Source organism: Pipra filicauda, unplaced genomic scaffold (genome assembly GCF_003945595.2).
Source record: "Pipra filicauda isolate LSUMZ 115617 unplaced genomic scaffold, ASM394559v2 scaffold81_size6448238_pilon, whole genome shotgun sequence".
Lineage (NCBI taxonomy): Eukaryota > Metazoa > Chordata > Aves > Passeriformes > Pipridae > Pipra > Pipra filicauda.
Genome location: NW_024104998.1, coordinates 5,227,817 through 5,243,762, shown reverse-complemented (window position 1 = coordinate 5,243,762; position 15,946 = coordinate 5,227,817). Strand labels below are relative to the sequence as shown.

The 15,946-nt window shown below is 40.4% G+C and overlaps 1 protein-coding gene across 1 annotated transcript in view; it reads right to left on the bottom strand.

Moving 5' to 3' along the window:
- Window positions 1-14,883, bottom strand: part of ATP6V1H (ATPase H+ transporting V1 subunit H) — a 47,298-nt gene extending 32,415 nt beyond the window's left edge. The window contains exons 1-4 of the mRNA XM_027728154.2: window positions 14,787-14,883; window positions 13,323-13,449; window positions 5,933-6,035; window positions 4,411-4,500 (exon numbers count right to left, since the gene is read on the bottom strand). Of these exons, the coding sequence (XP_027583955.1) occupies window positions 4,411-4,500; window positions 5,933-6,035; window positions 13,323-13,426 (297 nt within the window). The 5' untranslated portion in view covers window positions 13,427-13,449; window positions 14,787-14,883. The remainder of the gene's footprint in view (window positions 1-4,410; window positions 4,501-5,932; window positions 6,036-13,322; window positions 13,450-14,786) is intronic.
- Window positions 14,884-15,946: the final 1,063 nt, after the last annotated feature.

The window sequence follows — 15,946 nt, the reverse complement described above, 5'->3', positions numbered from 1 at the left end:
GGATACGGTTCATTTCAGCACTTCAACATTATGGTTAGAGATTTGGTCCAGGGGAAACAAACCTTGAAACCTTGGTTATATCTCAGCACTCTTAACACCTGCTTGAGCAAAAATGGATATATCCATTTGAAATAGCAAGTAGAATGAGAGAAATGAGAAACAAGACAATTACTGTCATTTTTTAAGAGGAACACTACTCTTCATCCAATCAATTATGCATGACTAAAGTCCATACAAAGTTTTCCATGTATTGCTACTTCTAGACATGAGCCTGTTGTTCACCTTGGCTCCATGTGCTACAAGTGAAACTTCGGAGGCATAAACTAGCCCTGCCTCTCTATTCCTCTCAAAGGGAAGTGAGCCCTTCTCTACCAGATGAGGCTGCAATTAATTCAGCAGTTCTCAGGCAACCTGCATACCTAAGAGAGAGCACAGCCACCAGAAGTCTGTTCCCCAGGGCCTCTATACTGAACCACATGTGACCGTAAGTACCTGAACCTGGGCACTGTGCACAGTCTTTTAGTATTTCACCTAATAATCACTATGCAAAGTAGCTATTACAGTTCTCCTTAAAGCAGGCCAGACAACAGGTCATACAAACATGAAAGAGAAAGAGAAGCCCTGCTCTTTCCTAGTAGCCTAAAATATACAGTCTCCCAAAAAATCTAATACTTGAATTCTTGCTTTTCCTCAAACACTTCCATATACTTTCCAGCCTGGTGGATAGTAAGCTTTCCTTCTGAAGAGATGTCTCCCCACTGAAGTCAAGCTACTACAACCAAGTATGCAACTCCTATCAAGGAAACAAAACTGTTTGAAACACTGTATTGGAAAACTTGCATGAGAACAGTATCTCAGTCTCCACTATCCAAACATTTTAATTTTCAAAGTCCCCTAGCTAGAAAGGCTTTTGTCCATCAGTTCTACACCTTATTGTTAACTCTATGGACCAAGACTCAGCTAGGCAAACCTCCTTGTTGGAATATCCATCTAAGATCCACTAAGCACATGATGACCTGAATGTATCTGTGATCCAAACACTGGCATCTTACTAAGCATCAGAGTTGCAACCAATCCTTCACTGAAAGTATCTGCCTTTACCTCAACCACAAGTTTTCTCACTTTTATTCTTCTTATTCTCTTCCCCACTCAGCTGGTGGACGAGTGAGCAAGTGGCTGTGTGATACTTAGTTGCCAGCTGGGGTTAAACCATGACAGTACTGTACCACATGGGCTGCAAATTGCTGTCCTGATCACTGACTCGGGAAGCTGAGGTGTCACCAGTTATCTGCCAGCTATCACCCTTACAGTGATCAATGCTCTATATGGCATGTGTCAAAAAACACACAGAAATGTTTTTGAAATTTGTTGTTCAAACTATGAAGTAAATAAAAAAGTAAGATCTCAGGAACACAGTGCCTTGGTGGAGAGCTTGCACTCTGTGAGGGCTTGTTTGATGAAAAATGGCAGTTCGATCAAATAAATTACTGTTTGCATCTATGCTTGTGCTACACAGTCTAGCTAAAAAAAAAGATCAAAAATAACTAGATCAATGAGTTCAGTTTACAACATAACTAAGGAGGAGACCAACAGGTCTGGAAGTAGAAATGCTGAAATAACTTCAACACACTGTCAATCAGAAGACTCATCTGGTTTGCTGTTAAGGTGCAGGATTAAAGACAGGAGGGAAGGAGTGGAAAACTGCCTACGGCCCTGAAATTTGCAGTGTTGCACCTTCCTAGGCAGATACTGACTACGCTGCTAAAAAGAAAATCCTGAAGCTCTCACATCAATAGTTGAATAATTTAGCATCTACCATTTCTGAAAAAGCATAATGAAGTTCATTTGGGTGGTACTACCTGCACCAACTACAGGGTAGATTCTTAAAGATTTTATAAGTAACACAGTATGATGGGGTCACTAACCCAATGAAACTGTTCCAAGAATTTATCAGATGAATAGAAAAATAAATGTTTCCTCCAGGACTCCAGCACAAGATGATCTTCAAGATCCCCTTTTAAGCCAAAGCATTCTATGATTTTATGAAACTGTGGGTTCTTCTGCCCATGAAGTCTGCAGAGAACCTGCCTTAAACTCACAGTCATTGGCCAATATACTGCCTTCTGACAAGAATCTTACACCTTGAAAACCTGCAACCAGGGGTCCATAAGGCATCACTGACAGCATGTTCCACCACCTGAACATGACCAAAACAAAACAGAAGCCCTGTTTCAGCCTTGCTGCATAGAGATGTGGCAGATTAGGAGCCCCAGGGATGAAGCCCATGTGGATACCTACACACAAGCCCTCTATGCCAGCAGCAAGACATCTCTGAATACATTCACACACAGCATTACAAAAGCCAGTGCAGCCTTTTAAAAACTGAAGTAGAATTTCTAAAATGAAAAAGGCGTCCAAACTCAAACAAAAGCAAATATATAACGTGTACCATTATATATTAGCATATATCTATTCTCCTGTATCACTATAAAGCCCAGACAATTTAAAGCCATTATGTTTAACATTAAGAATTCCACACGTGCCACTTCTGTAGCAGGGTAAGGCCCTGAACACAGCAATGTCATAAAGTCATCTAACCACTAATCAGAATCACAGAATATTCTGAGTTGGAAGGGACCCACAAAGATCATCAAGTCCAACTCTTAAGTGAATGGCCCATCCAGGGATCAAACCCATGACCTCGGTGTTATTAGCACCATGTTCTGACCAACTGAGCTAACTGCAGGGTCTATGACACAAACAATACAGCAAATAAGAGATTACTCAAAACTACTTCCTGTAACCACCTAGAACTAATGTGACTGTTCAAGAGTGGGCCAGTGAAAGCCTTTACCTGTGGGGTATTAACTCCACAGCACAAGAGATGATAGGGGCTATCGTGTACTGTAGCTATAAGCTATGTGCTAAGAGTAAAGTGCATAAGCAAAACAAGACCTACTAACACTCACAAAAAAGTTCTGAAGAAGGTTAAGAGAAATTATTACTTCTGTGGCTACTGATTTCTTGCACAGAAAGTGAGACTCACTCCTCACAAAAGTAGCTATAATAAACAGAGTTCTCACACACTGAGATAAAGTTTGTCATCAAATGCTAAACGTAAAACAAAACAAGGTACTCCTAACTCAGTGCAATGATTGTCTTCTCTGCTTCTTGATGTTTGTGCCACACTTGCAAAGAAGTAAATCTAAAGCGGAAGAGGTCAGAGTGACAAAGCTACAGATAAATAAACTGCTGTCACCACCACTAGCTATTATCCTAGATGTCAGAGCACTCACTTAGGGCTCTACTGTGCAGGCAAGTGCCTGAAAGAACACCATAATCCCCATGTTATACGTACTGCAGAGAGGTTCACACTTTTCAACTTGCCTATTGAAATACTGAATACTCAGAGCTGGCATCAGAACTCATATGGTTCACCTCCTAGGGTGATGACCTAAACCAATATCATTAGATACATTTCACTGTAACCTTGTATCAAATATAACATGAAACAGGAGAAGAGAAACTGTCAAACACAGATTGTTCATGTGAATACCGGGAGAAAACTTCATACAGCTCAACCCATCTTGTTACATCATCACTCCAAATACTTCTCTTAGCCTACTTCAGAGCAAGGAAATGTAAAAGCAGGATTATCTGATTGAGCAAAGCCTCCCCTTCAGTTGTCCCAGTCAGCTCAGTAGTCCTGAGACCAAATTTAATAGCCTACTCTCATAAGCCTCTGCATCCCATAGCTACAAAGAGCTGTATATCACATTAATTCAAAAGTTCCTGGTTTATAACTAACCTAACTTATGCTGGAAACCTGAAGCTGCAGAAACTAAACTTTCTTGCTGAGGGTGGCCAAATTAACACCTTCATAGGAAAAGCCTCAACAACTTCAAGTTAGAACTTCTACACAACAGGAAAGGCTGAGGTCACAGGTCACAGAATCTTAGAATCATTTAGGTTGGGAAAGATCTTCAAGATCATCAAATCCAACTATTAACCTAACACTGTCAAGTCCACCGCAATATAAGCCAATACATTAAGTGCAAAAAGTATTTTAAAAAAAATTCTGCAAATTAAGATCACATAAAAGAAACTGCTATGCAATACCAGCCTTAACATCCTAGTTCTGCTTTAAACAAGGTTGAGAACCCACAGACAAGCATACAGGTATGTTTTATTTCCAGATTTTGAACATATACATATATATACACACACACACAAGACTAAATTACCCTTACAACTTTAGATCCAGCATTTAATCTCTGAAGACAAGATCTGAAAATTTAAAAGAATATTTTTAACACAGTAGGACAAACACCTGAAGAGACATAAATTAGGCTAAGGAAACATTCAGGCATGCATTTAAAGACTTAAAAATAATACAGGTTATTGACCTACTTGCAGCATATCATCAACCATAGTCAGAATGTACTGAACAGTCTGTTCCTTGGAGATATGAGTCATCAAGTTTATAAATGTTTTAGCACACTAGAAAAATAAGAGAAACATTAAAATTAATATTAGCAATTGTCTTCATTCCTTTTGATAATATAAAACAGGACCTCATTAATTCACAGTTAAGTCTTACATAAGCATTGAGCATCCCAACATCTTACTTAATTGCAATAAGAGATGAATACATTTGACATTATCTCACAAAGAAAATTTTCTGTCACATTGATTGTTACCCTTTACAAATTGTTTTATGGCTTTCAAATGAAATAAGTACTCGCTAGGGGAAGTCATCAAGATGCTTTGTTGGAGGTCAGATTAGAAAAGTCTCCCTCAGCATCCTTTCCCATGGTAGTGAGAAGATCCAAGTAAATTGAAAGAACAGCAACAAACTCAGACAAAGCACAAGAAGGTTTCAGCAACATGAATGGGAGGGAGGAAGACAGGTCACTCTTGTCTCTTCACTTACTATATACCTTGTGGACAAACCTTTGTTCCTATCTGAGCTGTGCCTCCTGAACTATTTTACAATTTCAGCAACAGATATTACAGGCTGAAATAGTTTCAACACTACTTCCTCCTTCCCTTTCACTACGTGCAACCTAAAACTGAAAGACAAATGGATCTCTGAACTGCTACATCATAATTATATAGTGGCACATAATTTACACCATATATGTGTTTGCTACTACACAAATTATAGTCCATTACATAACAGTCACACAATACAATTTAGAGAGGAAATAAAAAACAAAAACACAGAAAAACCTAAAATTAAAGTAGAAAAAAAGGCTGGAAAGTTTTGTGTCTTAAAAAAAACCTACTCTTCACCTACCTCTCTGCCTCGTCCAATCCTCTTGATGTCTGATATTGTGTGCTAGAACCTCAGGTTTCAAGGCTGAGATTCTACTGATTCAAATGTCAATAAAGTGTCTTTGAGCATCCTGCCTCACTCCATAAGGGCTAATTCAGTCCTGAACCAGCTCTGTCCAATGCAGATATCTTGTATCTTACCAGGCTTAAAATGACACTAGACACCTGTGTTTAACTGAATCCACCTCAGCAGTCAGTGGATTCTATTGCTGGAACTAAATTATAATTACTCAGCTAACTAAGCAGAAATCTCTCTGGTAGCAGCCATCATCAATAAACCACAAGGAAAAAAGCTTAAAAAAAATGACTCAAGTACAAGTGTGCACAATTAAGAAAACCGGGATGAGGAAAGACTTGAGCTGGCTTGTCCCATAACAGAGTCAAAGTCAGATGACATTTGATAATTATTTAATAGATTTTAAAAATAACATCCAACCTATATCCAAGGGAAAAAAAAAAAATCAGGATAGCAAGCTTTATACTTATTCCATAACATCTTAAGTGTGTACAACCAACAATAAAATAAGAGTTACTATGAAAATTTCCTTCCATCTTCCTCCACAAAAGAGAGACCATTAAAAGAAAGGAAGGTTACTTGATTGCCTTCTGTTTGCAACAACTCCTGTTTTTCTTCTGGACTCCTTTTCTGTTCAAATCTTTGAATAAATTCACAGTCTTCCCCTGAAATCATCTGCCCTCTGAAAAACAAAATATGAAACTATAAGTAACATGAACAATAAGTTTGAAATAACTGTACTGGGTTCACTTGGCAAGGTTTTGGTAGCGGGGGTGCCATGCGGGTGGCTGCTATGAGAAGATAGGAGAAGTGGCCCCTGTGTCATACAGAGCCAGTTTCAGCCAGATTCATGACAGACCCACCACGAGCCAAAGCTGAGCCACTCAGTGACAACAGTAACATTTCTGTGATAATATATTTATTGAGTAAAAACTGCTGTGCAACAGTAGCCATGAGACAGAACTGAGAATATGTGGAAGAAACATATTCTCAGATCAGGTAAGTGCACAAGGAGGGGGAGGAGGTGCTCCAGGCATCAGAGGAGAGACTCCTCTGCAACCCACAGTGAAGACCACGGTGAGGCAGGATGTCCCTCTGCAGCCCATGGAGGTCCACGGTGGGGCAGAGATCCACCTGTAGCCCATGGAAGACCCCATGATGAAGCCTGCAGGTATGCCTTGAAGGAAACTACAGCCCATGGAAAGCTCACACTAGAGCAGATTTTCTTGCAGGACCTGTGACCCCATGCAGGACCTATGCTGTTACTGTCCATCCCTGAAAGACTGTATCCTGTGGAAAGGTTCCATGAGGGGGAGTTTGTCAAGGGACCTTGGAGATCTAGTTCCAACCGCTCTGCCATGGGCAGGGATGTCACTCATCAGATCAGGTTGCTCAGGGCCCCATCCAGCCTGGCCTTGAGCACTTCTAGGGATGGGGCACCCATAACCTCTCTGGACAACCTGTTCCAGTGCATATTTTGCATATTATGCCAAGATAATACATAACATGAATAACAGTCTAATCCGCTTGAAATAAGTGTTGAAAAACAAAATTAATTGTTATTTTAAGTTTGCCACAAGCACTGAAGAGAATTGTAAGGAGGACAGAGAACATGGTTGCTAATTTATTTTTATCTTTCGCTAATTACAGCATTTCAGTTTTTCCTGGTAGTTTCACACTACTTGCACATCCCAAGAAATAACAAACTTGCCAAAATAGTACAATCAGGTACTCTTCAGGTAAGAAAACTAATTGTAAATCAATTAGTCCTAAAAATATCCAAGACTTTAACAGGTGACTTCCTTTACTAGGTAATACCATGAGTGCTTCAGGAAAGAAGAAAACTGTGCACATCATTATCAATACAAAAGTCACTGGGGATGAAAGCATTAGACGTTGCTCTGTTTCAGTTATTTCCAAGACTCATCTCCTCTTAATATTTCCACTGAATCAAATGCCTCTTCCACTTTGCAAAGCTATGTAGGATGGACTCTTTCAACTTATCTTTTCCACATTCAAGGTTCACTTTTCAGAAGTTCCACGACTAGAGGTTACATTAAAATCCTTGTAAACTTACAGAAAATGTCCACTTTTTTTTTTCCAAAATCACCTGGATTCTTGAAATACAGAAACAAATAAGATCTACAATGTGTTCTTATCTTTCCTTTAACTTAAATGCTTATGTCTTGAGCATGGCCTCATCAAGAGCCATCTTTTACCAATTTACTATTCAAGCAAAGAATATAAACAGCCTAGTACCACGTGTGCTATTCCTGTATTCCAGCTGCTGCTTCATCCTCATATGCACTAAAGAAAGGTAATTAAGATTTACTAGATGGAAGACTCACAAAGCCAGTGGTAGGGTAGTCCTTGACTAATTTCTACGAAAACATAACTAATTATAGATGAATTATATATGATTAGCTCTCGATGACCATGTTGCTAACACATGCCTTTTAGATGGACCAGTATTCTTTCTTGTCTATTAAGGATGGATTTGAGTAGTTGTGGAAAGATGAGGACAATTCATCTGACACAAATACTGGATTTAATGATCCATAACTAAAAACCTCTTATGCTTCAAGCAATGTTGGCCAAGTCAGGGATGGATGGATCATACTGATAGAAAAGCAACCAGATAAGCTGCTTGTTTATAAGAAAATTGTCACTTATAAAACACTTCAAAGCCAACATAAGGTGAAACCCTTAATTTTCAGCTTTAATGCTGGAGAAAGCCTCAGCTCATGAAGAAAGATGCTTCTTTATAGCCAAGCTATTAGAAGAGGTCTGCCAACTGCCAAGGAAAAAAGCTTTCAAGTTTTTGCTTTTATCCTACATTAGACCACAGGGGAAAAAAAAAATAAAGAAAAAAAGATATGGGGATTGATATTGCCTTGAGAAAAAAAAGACATTAGGATTTACTATTTAATGCTTTATTAGCACCATTCAAAAAGACACCTTCCAAGCCATACAAAACATTCCAAGGGATCTGAGAGCTTTGTAAACCAGTCATTAATATTTTATCAGGGAACTCATACATCTGATTAATAGTTTTAGTAATTTCAAATGCATCTATTTCCATTCATCTCATTTTAATACTGAAATAATTGATTATGTAGTAAACCTCAGCAACCGCTGGAGGGGGAAAAAAACCCAACCAACGAACCATGAGAAAATGCAGAGCAGCCTCAGACAGCTGATATCAGGTCCCATGATCCTATTACACATTTTCCTCATCCCCTTTTCAAAGAGAAAGGAATTTCCCAGCACCTTTAAGAAAAGAAGTAACCAAAGCTTCCTTCTATCCCTAACAGGCATTTAATTTGTTATTTTCCAGGATGTGTCTACACAGTCTTTTGTCAACAGAGAGAAGTCACTTGGAGCTTCAACTGTGTCTTGGTTTCGACTGGGACAGAGTTAATGGTCTTCCCAGTGGCTGGTACAGTGCTGTGTTCTAGTTTTAATAAAAATCCTTTTGTTGTTGTTATTTTATATTAGCAGTAGTATTATTTCCCCTGCTTTTTCTGTCCTATTACAATCTCTTTATCTCAACACATGAATTTTCCTTTTTTTCTTTTTTTTTTTTTCCCCAATTCTTTCCCCATCCCCCTGTGGTGGGTGAGGAGTGAGCGAGCAGCTGTGTGGTGTTTAACTGCCTGCTAGGTTAAACCACAACAGGCTGTCTGAGCATATCAGGTTTAGACCAGGAGCCCTGGAACCACATTTCAAAGCTCTGTGCTTGATATACCAAGGCCTGCCTTTGAGAGCACTAGCTACAGGAGAGTAAAATCAAACTGTAAGATTTAGAAAGCATGAATTTGCAAAACCACCATTTTTAAAACTTCTTGGTCTCTCAATATGATTCAGAAACTTGTGACTCCTTCTTTTAATTATGCATTTCCTTCAGTAGCTTTTGTTCCTTTTTTTTTTTTGTTTGAATGATTTAACAAAAGACACTCTGGAGGTTAGAGTATTTTTGTTTGATTTTTATTTTGGATTTTTTGGTGGTTTTCCATTGGTTGGTTTTGTTGTTGTTGGTTTTAATATCAAAAAAATTTACTGCATCTGCAGCAAATATGAAGCCAAAATTTCTTTTATCCAGATTTCTACAGTACTTTGCATGTACCTAGAAACACTCATTTTATACACTTGCCCAACAGTTTTAACATATACAAACTTGAAACAGTAAAACAGGCTGAATGTAGTCTACAAGACTGGACCAGATTTAAAAAAAAGAACCCCACGTACTACAAATTAAGAAACTTTTATATTTCCTCTAACATAAGACTGGCTTTTAAAGTCTGAGATATTTAACCACTTTAGAAGGTTCCTCCACCCCTAAGAACATAGAATAGATATTTTAACATCAGAATTCACAAACATGTATGTGAAGTACTTGAAGACACATGGAAAGCTGCTTACAAGTTAACCAACAGGTATCTAACCTGATTAAATATGAAGTACTGTCAAGTGCTGTATATCTAGAAAACCTACAGTACAGTAAGATACAAGTTAAATTCTGAAACAAGTTCATTTTTCTACAGAACTCACTACCCTTAGAAAGCAAACCCAAACCTACTTCAAGCAAGCCAATACACCCTCCCCAAAGGCATTCTGACACCCTGAGACAAACACTGAAAGCAACCACAAAACGGTCAAAACAGTGACCTACAGTATTTTCAACCCACAGAGGGCATCCACACCTCTAAACTGTTACAAGTCTCAGGAACCAAAGGCAAGAAAGTCCGTACAGAACTAATGCCTTCAACTGCATTTAGTTTCCAAAAGGTTGGCAAACCTACACATCGCCTTCCACTGTCCCAAGTTTTGCTACTTCCTTCTCCCTCAGGCACAGACCCTAGCTGGAATTCAACACAAAGAAATGGTAAATTTTAGCACCAGAAAACAAATTATCTTCTTCCACAGCCTAATTTTGTAGGGAGCAGTGAACACACTATCAAACTGGTAATATGTACAGTTGCAATACCTAAATACCTCACTTTTGTGCCAACTGTATACAGAAAAAACAACAGAAGTCAGCAGATGTGTGTTAGCATAGTTTCATACTTAGTTTACAGTTACAACCTTCAGAGGTGGAATAAACACTATGTCAGTTAATCTTTAGCTTGAACTAACTCTACAAGAGAAGTCAGGCTACTAGAGTCTGACCAACTACTAGTGAGCCATTTTATTTCTGCACTGAAGAACAGATAGCAGAAAAGAACTTCTGAACACCTTTCTGTGTGACCCAGACTCCAAAGCTGTTGCAACCAATGCAATCTTTAAGCATCTTCATACACATACAACTGCCACAGTTAGAGGGAAAAAATTTTGTCAGAACGTCTCATGAAGTTCTTTGACTTCAACTAAATAAATACTACTTATAGCTTAAGGAGCACAAATTATGTGATGCCTCAGCTAATGTGTTGAGAACTTAGAGAAAACAAAAACATTTCCTCTAATGTAAAAACATCTGAAGATTTAAGTGTGCCTTCATAGATTTATATGCAAGTGTAGCACACTAAGCGCACCAGCCATCAGAAAAAGGAGCTCAAAAGAAAGAGAAGTGTCCCTCCTATTCACCAGGACCCCATTTTCCTTCTGCTCTAAGACAAAAACCACACCAATCTGAGCTGCCTCTAACAGGAGCATCAGAATAAAGTTTCCACTCATTTAATAAAGTGCTTCATTCTACAAATGAGTCAATATAGCTGCACTGATTGACTTTTGAAGAAATCCCTTAAAGCTCAGCCTCAAAGACACTATCACATCCAAGCCTGTCCACTGTAAAAAGGACATGTCCAACACAAGCTATGATTTTATTTCCTCTTCAGAAGCACAAAAGTTCTGCTGATGTTTTTCAATAACTAATTATAAGAAAACTCCTCAGTCAAGGAACTACAGTTATTTCACGATGCTCCACAATCCCTCTGGCACCATTTAAGTCAATCCTTGAGCTACCTCAGCCACACAGCCAGGCTGCTATCAGTAAATACAAGACACAAGACTACATTCAGTTCAAAGCAAAAACAAAGAGGACACACTGTCATTGACATACAAAGTGCATCAAGCATCAAACAGTCTCGCAATCTGATCACAAACACTAGCCAGATAGACTACAACAGCTTCCAAAACTTGGCTGGCTCAAAGAGAAGAAATAGCTATATATTCTTCTTTCACAGATTCCGGAACAAAACTAAGTCAAATTCTACACATAGAATCCTGAAAAAGAACCCTGCCCCCTGGTCAAAAGAAGCTATATAAAAATTTGGTAACAGATTTATAAACAAAACTCCCCCCATCCTTATACAGCACCAGAGAAAGAGAATCCCAAGAATGAATGAAAATTATAAAAAGCATAGTCAAACAAATATTACTACATTAATATTCAAAATACAACTCCTTGTCAAACAGAATCATCCCTTACACTAAAAAAAGCAACAGATTAATCTTACCAGCCCTACAGTCAAAACCACCCAAGAAGCAGTGAAAGAGTCTCATATTCACTTATATAAGCAGTGCACAACTGTACTCCGTCTTTCATCACAAGTAACTGCAAACTTGCCACTAGGACAGCACAGCTGCTCAGGCTTCCTTAGGACACGCTTCCTAGCAGATGGATAACAGGGCACACAGTAACAGCAAAAGCCATAATTTGAAAAGTGCTTGGTAGTTGCCACTGTCAAGTTACCACACCACCCTTCCTCTCTTGCCTGCAAAGCCACTGGAGTACCACACTATAAACTGGACCAGGAACTGATCCATCTTAAAAATAGCCTAGAAAAGAGAAGTTTCCTCAGTAGATCAGTTCCTTTATCCAGATTTATAATGCAGATATACAATCACAAAGAGAATAAAAATAATACAATTCAATGAACGGAATAAGCAAGTCTGAGACACATAGGACAGGGCAAAGCAGGTAGTCATTAGTAAGCTTCTAATGGGTTAGCATTTCTCAGCTTGCATGTGTATGTACAGTCTTGTAGGTTATCTTAGTATACAAAACTTATTTACACATGTATGACAGCAATCTGAAAAAAACTTTTTGAAGTAGGGTAATGTTGATAATCACAAAGCATCATCAGTATGGTTTGCACCTCTACAATCATGAAGATTTCTGTCACTTTAGTTACAGAGCAATGAACTATGAAGTAATTTGCTAATATACGTGGACCCTCATGAGATAATGGCAATTTACACTTTGTCAGTGTTTTTATAGGTGCCTCTCATCAGGAAGGCAGGGCTGCAAGAATGTTGCATTTCACTTCAGAGTACAGAGGACTAGTGAAAGTCTGTTTCTGCTCCCTGTTCCCTACTTCATGTGTAAATCTATCTTCCTCAGTTTGCCCTTATATCCTCTTAGGACAGTATTTCTCTTGCTACTCCTAGTGCCAACATATCCACGTCAAAGTGAACTCTGAGCTTACCTGAAACTCCAGCACAGCTCTCCCCACACCAAAGTATTTGTTTCAGCCTACTCCCTGATTTACTTGCTTCAATTGCTCTCCAGTACTGCTCTTCCTTGACTTAAGGTACAGCCTATTTTCCTGGACTACCAGTCCACTTTTGCTAGTACAGTTTGTATTCCCACAAAAAGCACTTCAGCAATAGAGATAACAGACCTCCATATAAGACAATTATTACTGCAAACTTTTCTTAATTCAGTACTCACCCAATAAGGCTAAACTTGAGAATGGTGTTTGAATGAGGAGGGAAAAAATGGACAGTTATACCACACATTTGTGCAAACTTATTATTTGATATTGCTGCATTGAGTTGACAAAAATAGAGTTCCTCTTCTGGTAATAAGTCATAAGAAAATTTTCCACAACCACTTCCATTTAATATGGACTTTTACCAACTACTTCCATGGAACATTCTTCACTGCAACCTAATGTTCCGACACGGCTTAAAATCTCAAGAAGTCTAACATTAAGAGGGAAAAATTTTGTGGGAAATTTTTACTTACTGGAGATACGACTGCCAGTTTACTTTGTTTGCCCGAACTTCAGCAGCTTTGGCAGCAATGATGTTTGTTGGGACAGCAGCATCTACAGCACCTCGGATATCCATCTTGACTGATAATTAAAATGCACCTAGAAATACAAGTCAGATTTGAGACCTCTTATTAAAAGTATTAAAGACCAGAATATCTGTCCAATATTTTAAAGAAATGTAAATAAAAATCTGTTTTCAGGTATCCTGTTCCCTAAAACTGTACTGAGTACTTTCTGAGAAATCAAAGCTCTGTAAAGTATTTAAAATGTGGATTACCTGAAACAAAAATAAGCCATACATACACACTAAATTGTAGCCAATTATAAGTTTGCTAAAATAAAAGACATATACCATTACTAAATAACTTCCAGTCTTGTAAATCCTTGAACAATGGAAAGAAGTTATTTGAATAAAGGCTACTCTTCCGCAATATCCAAGTAGCCCTACAGATAACAGAAGTCATCTTCCTTCCAAATCAGGGTTAAAATTGAGTGCATACCCTCCCCACCCTTACACATTAGGACTAATTTACCTCCCCTATTTGTCTAAGAGTATTTAGACATTAGAAACATGTGAACTACAATTTCAGGGAAAAAAAAAAACCTATAAGTATATAAATTAAAACTCATGCTATACAGACCAACAAGAAAATTAAGATCCTTATTGTATAGAAACAAAAAAAAAAAATAAATATGAACAGAAGCCCTTCATCAGGATACACCACATTACCACAGACAGTGACCTTCACCACTTCTTCCTCCTTCCTTTAATCATCACCTGACTTTGATACCAAAACAAGAACTGTGTTTGCAGAGCCTTCAGACCCAGCTGGAGCTGGAATTCTTTACAACCTAAACTGTACCAAGCCTCTCCATGCAGCCTATTTCTGGACTGTTCTGACCCCCTCTTACAGAGCAAGCAAGAGCAAACTGGAACATTCTGCCCCGTCCCGAGCAAGCACAGCTCGTTTGTATGACTGAAGGAAAATACGATTCTAACAAGAAAAAAAAAAAAAAAAAAAAAAAGGAAAGAAAAAAGGAACCATTCTGGACAAATGGAGGAGCAGAACTTTCCTCCCTTTGAAACCATTTCTATGAGCAGACACCCACAAAAGCGGCACCACTACGTCCTTCGATGACCACCGAAGGTTTCCCAGCTCCTACGTGACCCTTTCAGAGCCGCTTAAACACCCCCCGAGGGCACAGTCGGCAGCAGCGGTCCCAGGAGTACGGGAGCTACGGTTGAGCCGAAGGAGCCGAGAGACGCCCGGGAGAGTGGGGGGGAAGAGCCCTGGCCCCGTCCTGCCGCTCCCTGCACTGCCCTCAGACACGGGGCCCAGCACACAGCCCGAGCCCTCGGGGGAGCAGCGGAGCCCTTCGCGGCAACCCCCGACCCCGGGACCCACCGCCCCAGGGCCCGGGCAGCTCTCACTCACCGCGGGGGCCGTGGGAGGGCAGGCGGGGAGAGGCGGCCGCGGGCGTCCCTCGCAGCCCGGGAGCTCCGCGCACCGGCCGGCCCGGCCCCGCCGCCCTCACGTGACGCCGCTCACGTGAGCGCGACGGCGGCCGGCGAGGGACAGCGCGCGCCGGCTGGGGCGGGTGTGCGCGTGGCTGTGCCTGCGTAACCGTGTGCATTTAGAGTACACACACATATATATATATACTCATATATATATATATATATATGCATTTATGCATACATGCATACACGTACCATAGAATGCTTTGGGTTCGAAGGGACCTTAGCGATCAGGTTGGAACAGACCTCTGAGATCATCGAGTCCGACCTGTGACCGAACGCCACCTTGCCAACCAGACCATGGCACTCAATGCCACGTCCAGTCTCTTCTTAAATACCTCCAGGAACGGTGCCTCCACCACCTCCCTTGGCAGACCATTCCAACGCCCAGTCACTCTCTTTGTAAAGAACTTCTTCCTAATGTCCAACCTAAACATCCCCTGGCGCAGCTGAAGGCTGTGTCATCTTGTCCTACTGGTGGGTTGCCTGACAGAAGAGACCAATACCTCCCTCCTGTGGGCAGGGACACCTCCCACCGGACCAGGATGCTCAAAGCCTCAACCGGACTGGCTTTGAACAATTCCAGGGATTGGGCAATCTGTTTCAATGCCTCATGACATTCACGGTAAAGAATTTCTTCGCAATATCTAGTTGAAATCTGCCGTCTTTCATTTTAAAGCTGTTACCACTTGTCCCATTACTACATGCCTTTGCCAAAAGTCCCCTTGGTGCTTGTCCCCCAGGGCAAGCTCCTCCTGGCCCCTGGAAGGTTCCTGTGGCTCTCCCCTTCACCCCACAGAGGCGAGGGGCCACCAAGTTCAGGAGGGAGCCACAGGAGGTGGATGGGCTGGGAACAAGGCAGGCAACGCCCCAGCTGTGTTGTTTTTCCAGTACCCAGCATTTTCTTGCTCTCTGCCCCTCATGCTGCAATGGAAATGCAAAATTTGCTCTTTCCTACAGCTGGGAAGCAGGCAAGTGTTCCTGGGCCCCTGTGCCTGGCAGCAAGGCCTGAGTACCTGTGCTGGCTATGCTGTGCCAGCCTGGAATCCACTGTGTCACAGCTCTCCCTCGCATCAT